Source organism: Engystomops pustulosus, chromosome 1, assembly GCF_040894005.1.
Source record: "Engystomops pustulosus chromosome 1, aEngPut4.maternal, whole genome shotgun sequence".
NCBI lineage: Eukaryota > Metazoa > Chordata > Amphibia > Anura > Leptodactylidae > Engystomops > Engystomops pustulosus.
In genome coordinates this window covers 239,504,681-239,519,635 of record NC_092411.1, presented here as the reverse complement: position 1 = coordinate 239,519,635, position 14,955 = coordinate 239,504,681, and the positions used below count along the sequence as shown (strand labels likewise).

The window sequence follows — 14,955 nt, the reverse complement described above, 5'->3', positions numbered from 1 at the left end:
GAGGGCAGGCTGTATGCTATGTGGGGTTGGCTGTATGCTACGTGGGGCTCGCTGTATACTACATGGGGCAGGCTGTATACTACATGGGGCAGGCTGTATGCTACACGGGGGCAAGCTGTATACTACATGGAGCAGGCTGTATGCTACGTGGGGCAGGCTGTATGCTACATGTGGCAGGCTGTATACTACAAGGGGCAGGCTGTATACTACATGGCGCAGGCTGTATACTACATGGGGGCAAACTGTATACTACATGAGGCAGGCTGTATGCTACGTGGGGCAGGCTGTATGCTACGTGGGGCAGGCTGTATGCTACGCGGGGCAGGCTGTATGCTACGTGGGGCTGGCTGTATACTACGTGGGTCTGGCTGTATACTACATGGGGCTGGCTGTATACTACATGGGGGCTGGCTGTATACTACATGGGGGCTGGCTGTATACTACATGGGGGCTGACTGGCTGTATACTACACCCTCGGCTTATACTCGAGTCAATAGGTTTTCCCAGTTTTCTGTGGTAAAATTAGGGGTCTCGGCTTATACTCAAGTATATACAGTAATTATTAAACAGAAAAAAAAATCAACATGTATTAATATACTGTTGTCACACCATCACATACACCAGCATATCCCTCTGAATTCCATCAAAAAAGTCTTCTGACTCTATTTCCATGTACAACAATATATGGTACAATTTAATAATCCCATTGAATTTATGAAAAGAAGCATATATTTTTTTATCTAAGGACCATTATTTTAACAACTTCTTTAACACCCTTAACATTCCAAACTCTGAATTTCTTGTGACTCTGCAACCTGACCAGGAGGAGTATAAAAACCCCTGCTGGGTGAGAACACAAGGTCTGTGGTCTGTCTCAATGAGGAGAGTGAGGAGCTTACCTTCAGCCATTCATCCCAGGAACATTCTAGTGCCTCAGGCCTAGCACACAGGGAAAGTCTGGAGACTTGAGCCCAGAACTGCAACTTCCACTACTTGGACACAGTTCTCCCTGAAGCAGCCCAGCCTGCATCTACTATCAGGCTGAATGCACCTTTCCTGAGCTCTCCATGAGCATCCCAGTAACAATAATCTGCTGTGTTATCATGTTTGGTCGTTGCCTGCTGTTCAATAAAGAACTCTAAGTTGATTTGCACAGTGTTGCCTCAGTCTGATCCCTGGATATGGCTGCTTACCTCCATGGGCTCCCCCATCCATTACCAGGGTCTTATCCTACAGACACCTCAGGGGTGGCCCAAAGGAGAAACCATTGCATCAGCCTCTCCCTCCATATTTCTTGCACACACCACCTGCTGGAGACCTGCCAGGCTGTAGGTCAGCTCTCTAGTCTCCATACCAAGCACTGTGACCACAGTGTGCCCAAGGCCAAACTAGCCAGCAACTACGGTATACCGGGCTCCGGCTGCCTCCAGACCCCAAAGAAAAGGCTAGGCCCCGGTGGGGGATTTTTCAATTCCATTTCTATTAGAATTGTTGTTCCCATGTTAAGCAATAGCACTTTCCTTCAATGACCCTTTCTTGTCCAGGTAGTCCAATAGTGCATTTGCAATGTCCATAGTTCGTTTGTATTTGCAATGCAACAATTAGTGATTTTATTCCATAATCTCTCCACCCATGTTAAAACCTCTTGCAGCATCTAAAATATCTAAGAGTACTAATATATAGTCACAGTAGCAAGTAGTCTTATTTTTAGGGGCCTGATATTTTGAAAAAAATTGCACCAGGACTTATTTTCGGAGAGTATAGATAAAAATTGCCCATATACAATCATACCTGCTTTGCTTCTGTTTATCTGAGAAAATAGTATTTAGTCTAGTATTTAGCTTTGAAGATCCACTTATTAAAGTTGAAATTAAGGTAAACTTTCCGTTTTCAGGTGTGTGACTGTATCATAAGCACATTATAGAGCGGGTCCTATTCCTGCCCCGACCACCAACCTGCTATGAAGATGAAAAGGGTGAGGAGCAATCACCCCTCCCATTGCTAACGGTTCACAAACTTCCCCTGGTTTGTGCCCTTAGCCTAAATGAATAAGCATTTAACTTTGACCCTCAGTTTGTGACTGACAAGCTGCTGCATAATATGTCCGGGTCAGAGAGGCAGGGTCAGCAATATGCCCTAGAATACCTATAGATTCATCTTGGTGTCCAACAAGTATTCTTTTTGGGCTTCTAAGTAGCAATATTGCTATTTTTTACAGTTTTCTCTTACTTTAGGCCAAGCTCACATTTTACAAAGTCATGGCCCTTTCCCACAAGGCAGATTGCTGCTTTTCATTGCAAAATTTGCAGTGAATTTCTCACAGTTCTGAGGAGTTTTTTGTTTGCGCACACAAAGTTGCATGTGGGCAATTGCCTTTTTCAGTAGAAAAATGGCGCAAATTTGGCGCAATCAAGGACGGGTGACTTTTTGGGTCCAGGAGTGATGGACCACACAGAACAGAGGAGTCTTTCCAGCCATTACACAGAAGTAATGCATAATGGAAAGACTTGCACCTGTTCTGTGTGTTTTCCCACTCCTGGTTATGACTCAAAATAACTTATAAAAATAAGTGAAAACCTAAAGTAGGTGTGAACTTGGCCTTAGATTTTCAGCAATTCCAACAAAACATTACAGTATATAGTATATAACATGTGATTGAAAATAAGATGCAAATAAAGAGCGTGGTCTATTTACGTACATGAACATCTGTTCTGTCCGCAATCCATTTCGCTAGTTGTTCTGCAGCGAACCCAATTCTCTGTAGATCGAAGGTATCCGCTCTCTTGGGCTTGCCTTTGGCTGGAAAATGCATGAATGTAGGGGCCGAGTTCATATTCAGCTGCAGTAAAGAGAGAAAGAATTCTAAGTACAGTGGTCATGGGAGACAGCAATTATATACAGTAGATAACTACAGTAATACATACATACACTAATTATGTATAAAACCACCAACTCAGCATAAAACAACACTATGCAAATTGTACACTATGTCACAGGGAATATTGTTAATCACATTGGAGCAGGAATAGGGGGTCTTATAGAACACCTAAGAAAAAGGATATGCAAGTTATTTTTTTTCCCCAGGAGGCAGAAATGCTTCGATAGTATCATCAAGTGGAGTATACTATTACAGATAAATATTGGATAGGGAAGGGGGTAAAAGAAGGAGGGAAGGGGGAAGGTTGAGGAAAACATTACAAAATTACAATTTCCGGCTGACTTTGCAGTTGACGTATGGGCTTGAAGACCGCGGAGGCTTATCCAGAGTGCAGAATTAATAATAGTGCATGTACATACCTGAACTTGGTGATATTGGTGAATAAACACAAACATTCCTCTAGTAAGAGCGATGTTAGTGTTTTTCTAGCTTATACCTAATCAATTTATCATTGGGTTTTTATGTCTATGTTTGTGGTTCAAATGCTGTTTTGCGACTTTACATTGCACCATATGAACGTAGGACAGTGCAGAGTCACTTTTATTAATCACTACTTTCAGCCAAATTCCTTATTTGCATAGACTAGTTTTCACAATACGACTTAATTCATGATTTTTGTTTTGCCGCAGTTTCCATTTTTGGCACAAATATACGCCAGCCCCTACCCTGGTCTATGTTGTGACTTTTGATGGTTTTTTTTGCGACTTTTCATGCGACAATCCCAACCAACCCACGGAGCATAAGCAGATTTATCAGGGCCAAAGCCACATTCATCTGAGTGCAGCAGAACATCAAAGACAGACATAAAACTGTCACAGTCAACCAATCCAGTTTAAAGGGAAACAGTCATCAGGTTTTCCCCACTAAACCTAGTTCCCACAGAAGCCTTCTCACTCTCTCCCATTCAGTTTTTATTACAAAAATCTATAACTCATATCTTTATTAAATTAATTTTAAAAAGTAGCTGGCACCTTGCCAGAGTCACAAGGTGTGTGTTTTCTGTTCTCCAATTCCTGAGGGGGGGGGGGGGGGTGAGGGAGTTATCTTCAGCCAAATCAACCAACGTCTCCATCAGCTCCCTCATTACCCCTCCACTAATTCCAGAGTGAATGGGGAATGAGAGAGCTGATGGAGATGTTGGTTGATTTGGCTGAAGATAACTCCCTCATTCCCCCCTCCCTCAGGAATTAAGGGAGAATTGCCAGTAAAAATACTTCTGTGGCACCCTCTGCCCTAGGAAGGGGCAAGTGCTCATGCACAGTGTAACAGCCTTTGAATCTGCTCTGGTAAGGCCCTTAAGAGCACATCTGGTTTATTACCATCATTTTAAAAGTTGATTTTAGAATTAAGTAGGGCATTGATAACAAATATAAGAAGTTTACCAAATCATCAGCCTGAGCGTCTCCAGGAACATTTACATATTTTTTAATAGTAATTTTAGGAGCAAATATGCCTTTTCTTTGTGCACTAAAAACAGTTTCAATAAGGGCATAAAGAAATGAGCATGTAATGCCAGGCATCAACCATTAGTCAAACTGATGCTCCAGGTCCTTTAGCTTAGATTTTTTTGCACTTGAGTCCAGTAAACCATAAAGAGATATGAATAATGTTTATCCCCAACCCCCTCCTTAGCAGGCTGTCATAGCATGCCCTTGGCAAGGATGATGATAACATGTAAGCTGCATGCCGCCTACCTGATATCTATAGACAGCTTTACTCTATGCTGCCAGAATATGGAAGACAATCCATCTATTGTATGATCCACACAAAAGGATGAATACTCTTCTCTTAACTTCAGTTCCCAGCACTTACTACTCTCTCCCTCTTTTTAACAGAATCGCGGTGAAATGTGCTCTGCCAAGAAACAAGTGTCATTTCATATTCATCCTATTCAGATTTCTCAGAATTCATTGTATGGATCACCAAGAAATCAATTGTTTAGAACTAGGGGAAAAAAAACCCCTATATTTATGTAAAATATGAATCAGAGATGACAGAGCTGAAGGATGGCGGTAAACGTTCAGCCCATGCTAGCGCTCTGCGATCACAAGGTTTTCATTATCTAACATTCTCATAACAATTTTCCATCTGTTATCTATTGTTCATTGACATTTCTGTACAAATAAAGGAATAAAAGAGAGAATTCATTTTTTTGTATTTTACAGAATATTGAGAGCAAGTAGGGAGTGTAAAACTTGCTGGTGTGTAGGGTCCGGGGTTAGTTCCACTTGCTTTAGAAACTGTTGGTTTCATAAAGCAGAAAGCTCACTATAAACCATGTGTATAGGGGAAAACATACATCTGCCAAAAGTATTGGCACCCCTGCAATTCTGTCACATAATACTCATTTTCTTCCAGACAATGATTGCAATCACACATTCTGCGGTTTTAATATCTTCATTTATTTTGCTTGCATTGAAAAAACACAAAAGAGAATGAAAAAAAAACCCGAATCATTGATCATTTTACACAAAACTCCAAAAATGGGCCGGACAAAAGTATTGGCATCCCCAGAGTAATACTTGGTAGCACAACCGTTAGACAAAATAACTGCGAACAACCACTTCCGGTAACCATCAATGAGTTTCTTACAATGGTCTGCCGGAATTAAAGACCATTTCTTCTCAGGTCCCTGAGATGTGAAGGCGCCTTCTCCAAACTGCCATTGTGAGATCTCTCTACAGCTGTTCTATGGGATTCAGGTCTGGACTAGAGATGAGCGAACATGCTCGTCCGAGCTTGATGCTCGGTCGAGCATTAGGGTACTCGAAACTGCTCGTTGCTCGGACGAATACTTCGCCCGCTCGAGAAAATGGCAGCTCCCGCCGTTTTGCTTTTTGGCGGCCAGAAACAGAGCCAATCACAAGCCAGGAGACTCTGCACTCCACCCAGCATGACGTGGTACCCTTACACGTCGATAGCAGTGGTTGGCTGGCCAGATCAGGTGACCCTGGGATAGACTAGCCGCTGCCCGCGCTGCTCGGATCATTCTGTGTCTGGATGCCGCTAGGGAGAGAGCTGCTGCTGGTCAGGGAAAGCGTTAGGGTGTTCTATTAGCTTACTGTTAGGCAGGAGTGATTCTCAAAGAACCCAACAGCCCTTCTTAGGGCTACAATAACGTTCTACTTTTTTTATTTTAATTTGCATCTAGTACCATTTTGTGAGGAATTAGCAGGGGGACTTGCTACCGTTGTGTTTAGCTCTTAGTGGCACACATATCCATAGCAAAGACCGAAGTGGGAAAATTTAGTAGGGGTTGGATTTCAATTAGGCACTAACTCAGTGTCATCTCATCTGGCATAGTAGTGTGCTTTGATACTTGGCTAGAAAATAGCCATAGGAGAATACAAAGAGCTTACTTACGCATACAGTAGCGTTCTATATATTTGATTTCTGGTTGATCTGCTGGTGGCTGTACTTTCTGCAGTGCATGTACTAGCCAATTCTGAGCAATTTGTAGTGAGACTTGCGACCGCTGTGTTCTGCGCTTAGTGACGCACATATCCATAGCAAAGACCGAAGTGGGAAAATTTAGTAGGGGTTGGATTTCAATTAGGCACTAACTCAGTGTCATCTCATCTGGCATAGTAGTGTGCTTTGATACTTGGCTAGAAAATAGCCATAGGAGAATACAAAGAGCTTACTTACGCATACAGTAGCGTTCTATATATTTGATTTCTGGTTGATCTGCTGGTGGCTGTACTTTCTGCAGTGCATGTACTAGCCAATTCTGAGCAATTTGTAGTGAGACTTGCGACCGCTGTGTTCTGCGCTTAGTGACGCACATATCCATAGCAAAGACCGAAGTGGGAAAATTTAGTAGGGGTTGGATTTCAATTAGGCACTAACTCAGTGTCATCTCATCTGGCATAGTAGTGTGCTTTGATACTTGGCTAGAAAATAGCCATAGGAGAATACAAAGAGCTTACTTACGCATACAGTAGCGTTCTATATATTTGATTTCTGGTTGATCTGCTGGTGGCTGTACTTTCTGCAGTGCATGTACTAGCCAATTCTGAGCAATTTGTAGTGAGACTTGCGACCGCTGTGTTCTGCGCTTAGTGACGCACATATCCATAGCAAAGACCGAAGTGGGAAAATTTAGTAGGGGTTGGATTTCAATTAGGCACTAACTCAGTGTCATCTCATCTGGCATAGTAGTGTGCTTTGATACTTGGCTAGAAAATAGCCATAGGAGAATACAAAGAGCTTACTTACGCATACAGTAGCGTTCTATATATTTGATTTCTGGTTGATCTGCTGGTGGCTGTACTTTCTGCAGTGCATGTACTAGCCAATTCTGAGCAATTTGTAGTGAGACTTGCGACCGCTGTGTTCTGCGCTTAGTGACGCACATATCCATAGCAAAGACCGAAGTGGGAAAATTTAGTAGGGGTTGGATTTCAATTAGGCACTAACTCAGTGTCATCTCATCTGGCATAGTAGTGTGCTTTGATACTTGGCTAGAAAATAGCCATAGGAGAATACAAAGAGCTTACTTACGCATACAGTAGCGTTCTATATATTTGATTTCTGGTTGATCTGCTGGTGGCTGTACTTTCTGCAGTGCATGTACTAGCCAATTCTGAGCAATTTGTAGTGAGACTTGCGACCGCTGTGTTCTGCGCTTAGTGACGCACATATCCATAGCAAAGACCGAAGTGGGAAAATTTAGTAGGGGTTGGATTTCAATTAGGCACTAACTCAGTGTCATCTCATCTGGCATAGTAGTGTGCTTTGATACTTGGCTAGAAAATAGCCATAGCAATAGGATAGCATTGTTTGGTTTTAAAAACTCAAAAAAAAACAAAAAACACAAAAAAAAACAAAAAACACAAAAAAAAACAAAAAAAAGTAAAAAAAAAAATAAAGTTATAACTCTCATTTTAAAAATGTTTAACCCGAGGGCTAGGGGTAGAGGACGAGGGCGGGGACGTGGGCGTCCAACTACTGCAGGGGTCAGAGGCCGTGGTCCTGGGCGGGGTGAGACACCACCTGCTGATGAGGGAGCAGGGGAACGCCGCAGAGCTACACTCCCTAGGTTCATGTCTGAAGTTACTGGGACTCGTGGTAGAGCACTGTTGAGGCCAGAACAGTGCGAACAGGTGATGTCGTGGATTGCTGACAATGCTTCGAGCAATTTGTCCACCACCAGTCAGTCTTCCACGCAGTCCACCCATGTCACCGAAATCGCCACTCCTCCAGCTCCTGCACCTCAGCCTCCTCCCCCCCAGTCTGCCCCCTCCCAGGAAAATTTGGCATTTGAACCGGCATACTCTGAGGAACTGTTTTCTGGACCCTTCCCACAGTCACAAACCACTTGTCCGGTTGCTGCTGAGCAATTTTCCGATGCCCAGGTTTTCCAACAGTCACAGTCTGTGGGTGATGATGACCTTCTTGACGTAGTGGAAGTGTGTAAAGAGGTGTCCGACGATGAGGAGACACGGTTGTCAGACAGTGGGGAAGTTGTTGTCAGGGCAGGAAGTCCGAGGGGGGAGCAGACTGAGGGATCGGAGGATGATGAGGTGACAGACCCAAGCTGGGTTGAGAGGCCGGGTGAACACAGTGCTTCTGAGACGGAGGAGAGTCCTCGACCAGAACAGGTTGGAAGAGGCAGTGGTGGGGCCAGACGGAGAGGCAGGGCCAGAGCTGGTGCATCAGCGCCAAATGTGTCAACTAGTGAAGCTCCCGTGGCGAGGGCTCCTGCGGCGAGGGCTAGATCTTCAGAAGTCTGGAGGTTCTTTAAGGAAACACCGGATGACCGACGGACTGTGGTGTGCAACATTTGCCAAACCAGGCTCAGCAGGGGTTCCACCACTACTAGCTTAACTACCACCAGTATGCGCAGGCATATGAATGCTAAACACCCCACTCAGTGGCAACAAGCCCGTTCACCTCCGGCCGTGCACACCACTGCTCCTTCCCCTGTGTCAGCTGCTAGTCAGCCCCCTGCCCAGGACCCTGCCACAAAAACCCCATCGTCGCCTCCACGATCCTCCACAGCATCCACCAGCGTTCAGCTCTCCATACCCCAGACGCTGGAGCGGAAACGCAAATATAGTGCAACCCACCCGCACGCCCAAGCCCTTAATGTGCACATCTCCAGATTGCTTAGCCTGGAGATGCTGCCCTATAGGCTAGTAGAGACCGAGGCCTTTCGCAACCTCATGGCGGCGGCCGCCCCTCGGTATTCGGTCCCCAGCCGCCACTACTTTTCCCGATGTGCCGTCCCAGCCCTGCACCAGCACGTGTCAGACAACATCATCCGTGCCCTGACCAACGCCGTTTCTGACAAGGTCCACCTGACCACGGACACGTGGACGAGTGCTGCCGGGCAGGGCCACTATATATCGCTGACGGCACATTGGGTTAACTTGGTGGAGGCTGGGACCGAGTCTGACACTGGGGCTGCTCATATACTGCCGACGCCGAGGATTGCGGGGCCTGCCTCGGTCCAGGTGTTTCAGGCCTACTATGCCTCCTCCTCCTCCCACCCCTCCTCCACCTCCTCCTCCGAACTACCATCCGTGGGCACGGCGCCATCAGTCGGTAGCTCTAGGCTGAGCCTAGGCGATAAAAGGCACACCGCCCAAGAGCTATTACAGGGCATTCCACATCAAAGTTGTTAACTTTGTCGCCACCCTGCTGTGTAATCCACAAAATATACTTGCAAACTTTTACCATTTAGGGATATTATTTCAGCGCTTCTTGCGCATCTGTTTACATTCCCCTCACCCGCCATATCCTAAACTTATAAGAACGCTACTACACTTGATCTTATACAAAAGGTTCTTAGAAGTGCTGTTTGGGGAGTAGCCTAGAGACAGGGGCTTGGATTGGCAAAAGCTCGCCTGGCTGCAGAGCGCCAGCTCCATCCCAAGATCCAACTAACATAGTTGCAGCACCTTTAATCTACTACTAGTTCACTGCCTCCATAATAATAATAATAATAATCTTTATTTATATAGCGCCATCATATTCCGTAGCGCTTTACAAATCATAGGAAACAAATACAAATGTATTGTAACAGAGCACAACATTTGTATGGAACAACAGGAGTGAGGTCCCTGCTCGCCAGAGCTTACGGTTTATGAAGATGATGGGGTAACACGAGGTAAAAGAATATTTAACGGTCAAGCCATTCTTCTTAGGGAATAGAACAAAATATAATAAATGGAATTGCTGTCGCTTGAACCACTCAGCCGTCATCTTATATACCAGGTCCAGGGTGAATGGGACTGCAGAGAAGTCTGGTGCCTGTTGGTTGCTGGATAACAGATGGGAGGACGACACAGGACGGGTTAGTAAAAGAGTTAATACTTCATGCAGTTAATGAGTGTTATAGGCTTGCCTAAAGAAATGGGTTTTAAGAGCACGTTTGAAACTTTGGAGGTTAGGTATTAATCTGATAGTCCAGGGCAGAGCATTCCATAGAATTGGTGCAGCTCTAGAGAAGTCTTGGAGACGCGAGTGGGAGGTCCGCACTAGGGTAGAGGTTAATCTAAGATCACTGGCGGATCTAAGAGCACGGGTTGGGCGATAGACTGAGATAAGAGAGGAGAGGTAGGGGGGTGCAGCATTATACAGAGCTTTATGGATGAGGGTTATTATTATTTTAAACTGTATTCGAAAGGAGACTGGCAGCCAGTGCAGCGACTGGCATGAACTGTAAGCATACATGGTCCCCTTATCAAACGAGCTGTGTCAGGCAGAATTTTGGGTTGTTTTCATGGCTTCCATGTTAACTTTGTCGCCACCCTGCTGTGTAATCCACAAAATATACTGGCAAACTTTTATCATGTACCGATATTATTTGAGCGCTTCTTGCTCACCTCCTTTGGTTCCTCTCTGACACCCATTGGTTTGAAGCCTGAGTCCAATTAGGGTATGTCGCCATGCCACTCTCTAGCCTGCTGCCGCTGCCTCTGCCTCTGCATGCCGTCCCCTATAGTGTCAGGGTCAATTATTGGATGTTTTACATGCTATCTAGCTTCATTCTGTCACTCTGTCATGGCCATGCTGTTGCCCATAATTTCGGCATAATGGTGCGATTAAGCAGCCTCAGAGGCATCCATGCATGCTGCCCCTGCTGTTTCCTGTCCATTTCCGTGGTGTTTCCATCCTTTTCTGAGGTTCCCAGGTGTTTGGCCAAGCTTCCCTGTGCAGAGCCTTGGTCCCCTTGAAAAATGCTCGAGTCTCCCATTGACTTCAATGGGGTTCGTTATTCGAGACGAGCACTCGAGCATCGGGAAAAGTTCGTCTCGAATAACGAGTACCCGAGCATTTTAGTGTTCGCTCATCTCTAGTCTGGACTCATTGTTGGCCACTTTACAAGTCTCCAGTGACTTCTCTCAAACCATTTTCTAGTGCTTTTTAAAGTGTGTTTTGGGTCATTGTCCTACTGGAAGACCCATGACCTCTGAGGGAGACGGAGCTTTCTCACACTGGGCCCTACATTATGCTGCAAAATTTGCTGGTAGACTATAGACCCCATAATGCCATGAACATGGTCAAGCAGTTCAGTGCCAGAGGCAGCAAAGCAATCCCAAAACATCAGGGAACCTCCACCATGTTTGACTGTAGGGAGCTGATGGTTTCATTGCTAACATTTTGAGGACTGTGTGACCTTTTGATCACTTTTATAAAATTTTGTGAAAATGGTGTAAAAGTTGCAAATCACACACTTGGGCGCTATTTTCTCCTTTATGGGGTTCATGGCAAGGAATAATGGCCCTCATATTTTGATAGATCAGGCATTTTGAGACGCAACAATAGCTAATATATTTGTGATTTTTACTGTTTGTTACATTTTAACATTTTATATCAGTTCTAGTGAAGGGGGGGGGGAATTTTTTTTTTTTTTATTAGTTTATATTATTTTTATATATATTATTTCTTTAATGTTTTTTTTTTACAATTTTTTAGACCCCCCTAGGGTACTTTAACCCTAGATGCTATGAAAGTTTCTACCATATACTGCAACACTACTGTATTGAAGAAAATGGCATTTTTACACAGTATTCAGCCAATAAGTCAGTGGCTCATTGTAATGAAACTGCAGATTCCATGCAGCCTCGGGTCTGACAGGGACTGTGGCTGTCATGGCAACCGATCGCCGCCCCCTATGATGTCAAAATGACAAACAGAACAAAGATGGCGGGGACCATGCACCGCAGCCTTTTAAATGCCGGCGGCTCTGAAGGGTATTAGCGATGGGGGTTTGCAATACGCTAAATATTGCATGAATAGGAGTACTGGAGATAGCCGAGCGCTGTGCTCATCAATTTCTCATACTATTGAATGGTCAATGCGACCGCAGTATTTAAATGCTGGAGATTTCACGCTACAATAGGTGCCCCAATGCACCCCTTCCCCCTCGTAGCATTCTGAGGGGGTGGTAATCAATGCTATGGCAGGACTGAGATCTTATCATTGTAAATGCCTTTAAGACCCTGTCACATACCATATAGGCACTGTGTCAGCCTGTGCGATACATCAGTATTGCAGGGTATTATAAAGAACAAGCAATCAAATGATTGTTTGCTTATGTCCCATAGTGCAAGAAATAAAAAAAAAAGCTTTTAAATAAAAATATAATAATAAAACAATAAAAATACCCTGTAAGGCCCTATACATATAAAAGTGTCATATAAACATTAAAAAAGGGAAAATCACCATAAAACCCCCACATATATGATATTGCCATATCTGTAAAGACAATAAAACAAAACCATTATGCAATAAAAAGTGATAAAGTATCTGAACCAAAATGGTAATCTTGTAAAGTACAAGTCTCAACCAGCTCTATACACCAAAAAATAAACGTGTAATGCTGCTTGGAGAATGGTAACGAAAAAATTATAAATTTTTTCCCCACATTAGGTTTTGTTCTATAGAAATAGTAAATTGTACTGACCCGTAGAATAGAGGTAACATAAAACTTTGTCCTGCGCTTATAATTCATATCCATTTCTGTGCTGCAGCTTAGCAGGAGGCATGCAGGGGCCTGTGTACAAGATGAGGAGGAAGGGGGTGTTGTAGCCTGACTCAGGACAGCTCAGGAACACCCGACTGACTCAATTCACAGGATTGCAATGCAGAATTGGGGGGTTCATTTTATAATTCACATGGAGCCGCTGACTCATTTCATCATCATCATCATGCGGAAAGACTCACTATAGAAAATGAGGTAGGACCTTTGGTTTGGGAAGCTAGATGTGCCCTACAGGTTTCCTTTAAGTAGTATCTTTTTCTTTTCAAGGTCAAACATTTGAGCACAAGGCATCATGGGATCTGTGGGCAGGCTAAGTGGACTCAGTTTGAGGGCATAGACAGACAGACAGACATTAGTCCCCGCCCACTTCAGCTCCGGTGTGAAAGATTTTTGTCAAACACTTTCAGAACAGAAAATGCCATAACTTTGGAAAGAAAAGCACAAGCAACACAAAGTAGGCATTGTTCTCTTTGTTTTTAGTTTCAATAAGATTTTATTGAATTAAAACCATAATAGAGCCTTTCAATAGGTCATGTCATAACATATGCCCCTCGCAAGGGGATTTCATAGAAGTTATTTCAGAGTGATGCATAGTCAGCTATTGTATTAAACAAACTGAACAAGTGAATGGGGGAGGAGGGTGGAGGAGGGCAAAGGTTTGGGGAGGGTTGGATTAATATGAGAATGGAGTTAGTACAAGATGAGTATAAGTGGTGCTAAAGGTGGGAGTGGTAACAAGCATATATATTGGAGAGCCATGTGTAATCTACCAATGTCCTTAAAGGGACAAAGTCAGAGCCCTCTCAAGGGTAGGTGAACGCTGTGCAGTGATCCATGTGTTCCAAATACCTTCAAATACAGGTAGTGTGTCTGTCCTGGTCGCCTCTATCCTCTCAAACAACATCAATTGGTTTACTCTGTTTTTCACCGCGGTAAATGACAGATCCGGTGTTTTCAATTTTGCCACTATATGTATTCTAGTTGTCAACGCAATAAACTGAGTCAATAGATGAGCTTTATTTTTGACACTAGCTGGTTTATCCCATAGAAGGAGTACAGCAGGGGTTACTGGGGTTGCATTACCTAATACAGAGCAGATAAGGGTCTAAATGCTGTTCCAGAGAGAAGCCACCAGGGGGCAGTGCCACCATATGTGGGCCATATCAGCCAGAGCATCACAGCCTCTGAAGCAGGTTTTGGGTAGGTGGGGGTAAATATTAGCCAGGCGTTTCTGTTTGTTTTTAAAGGGGGAATCACATATAATAATTTGGTGAAGTCACTATAACTCTACAGTTACTCTTTAAGAATTCAGGGGTTTTTTTGTTCATTTTTTCGCTCTCCCCCTTAAGAAATCCATATCTTTTTCATTTTTCCGTGTACAGAGCTGTAATAGGAACCTGGGAAAAAAATCCAGATGTGGTGAAATTGGCAAAAAACAACGCATTTTTGTCACTTTCTTGTGGGTTCAGTTGTTAAAACTTTCACTTTGCCCTCCGAATAAGAACTGATTTATTCTTTGGTTCGGTACGATCACGTTGATACCAAATTTATAAAGGTTTTATTGTGTTTTAATAAATTATCGAAAAGGAAACGAATGTGTCCGAAAAAAATATTGTTTCTCCTGACGGTAATAACTTTTTCATACTTTGGTGTAGGGAGTTGTGTGACGATTGTCTCCAGCTACATTGGTCATCTAGTTCAATCTATGTTCCAAAAAGTGTTGCATTGTTTAAATGATGGTAATCCCAAAGTGACAAGTTCTGCTCCTCAGTTATCAACTTATTTTCTATGTCTTACATATTCATTTTACTAATCTAAATGAAAATCCTCTACATTTTAATTAAATTTTGTAAGACAATTAAAATGAAAAGAGGATCCAAGCAAAGAGCCCAAAATACTCTGAAATAGAAATAGTGTATATCTTTTTTTTTTGTTAAGATACAAGGAAAAAGCACATTTCTCATACACACTTACAGATAATGGTCGAGATTTATCAAAAGTAAGGATTAGAGCAGTTTGCCTA

At 43.5% G+C, this 14,955-nt stretch overlaps 1 protein-coding gene across 2 annotated transcripts in view; it reads right to left on the bottom strand.

Moving 5' to 3' along the window:
• Positions 1 to 14,955, bottom strand: part of TUSC3 (tumor suppressor candidate 3) — a 171,638-nt gene that overhangs the window by 51,635 nt on the left and 105,048 nt on the right. For both annotated transcript variants that reach the window (XM_072122124.1, XM_072122132.1), the window contains one exon: positions 2,699 to 2,839. In XM_072122124.1, the coding sequence (XP_071978225.1) occupies positions 2,699 to 2,839 (141 nt within the window). The remainder of the gene's footprint in view (positions 1 to 2,698; positions 2,840 to 14,955) is intronic.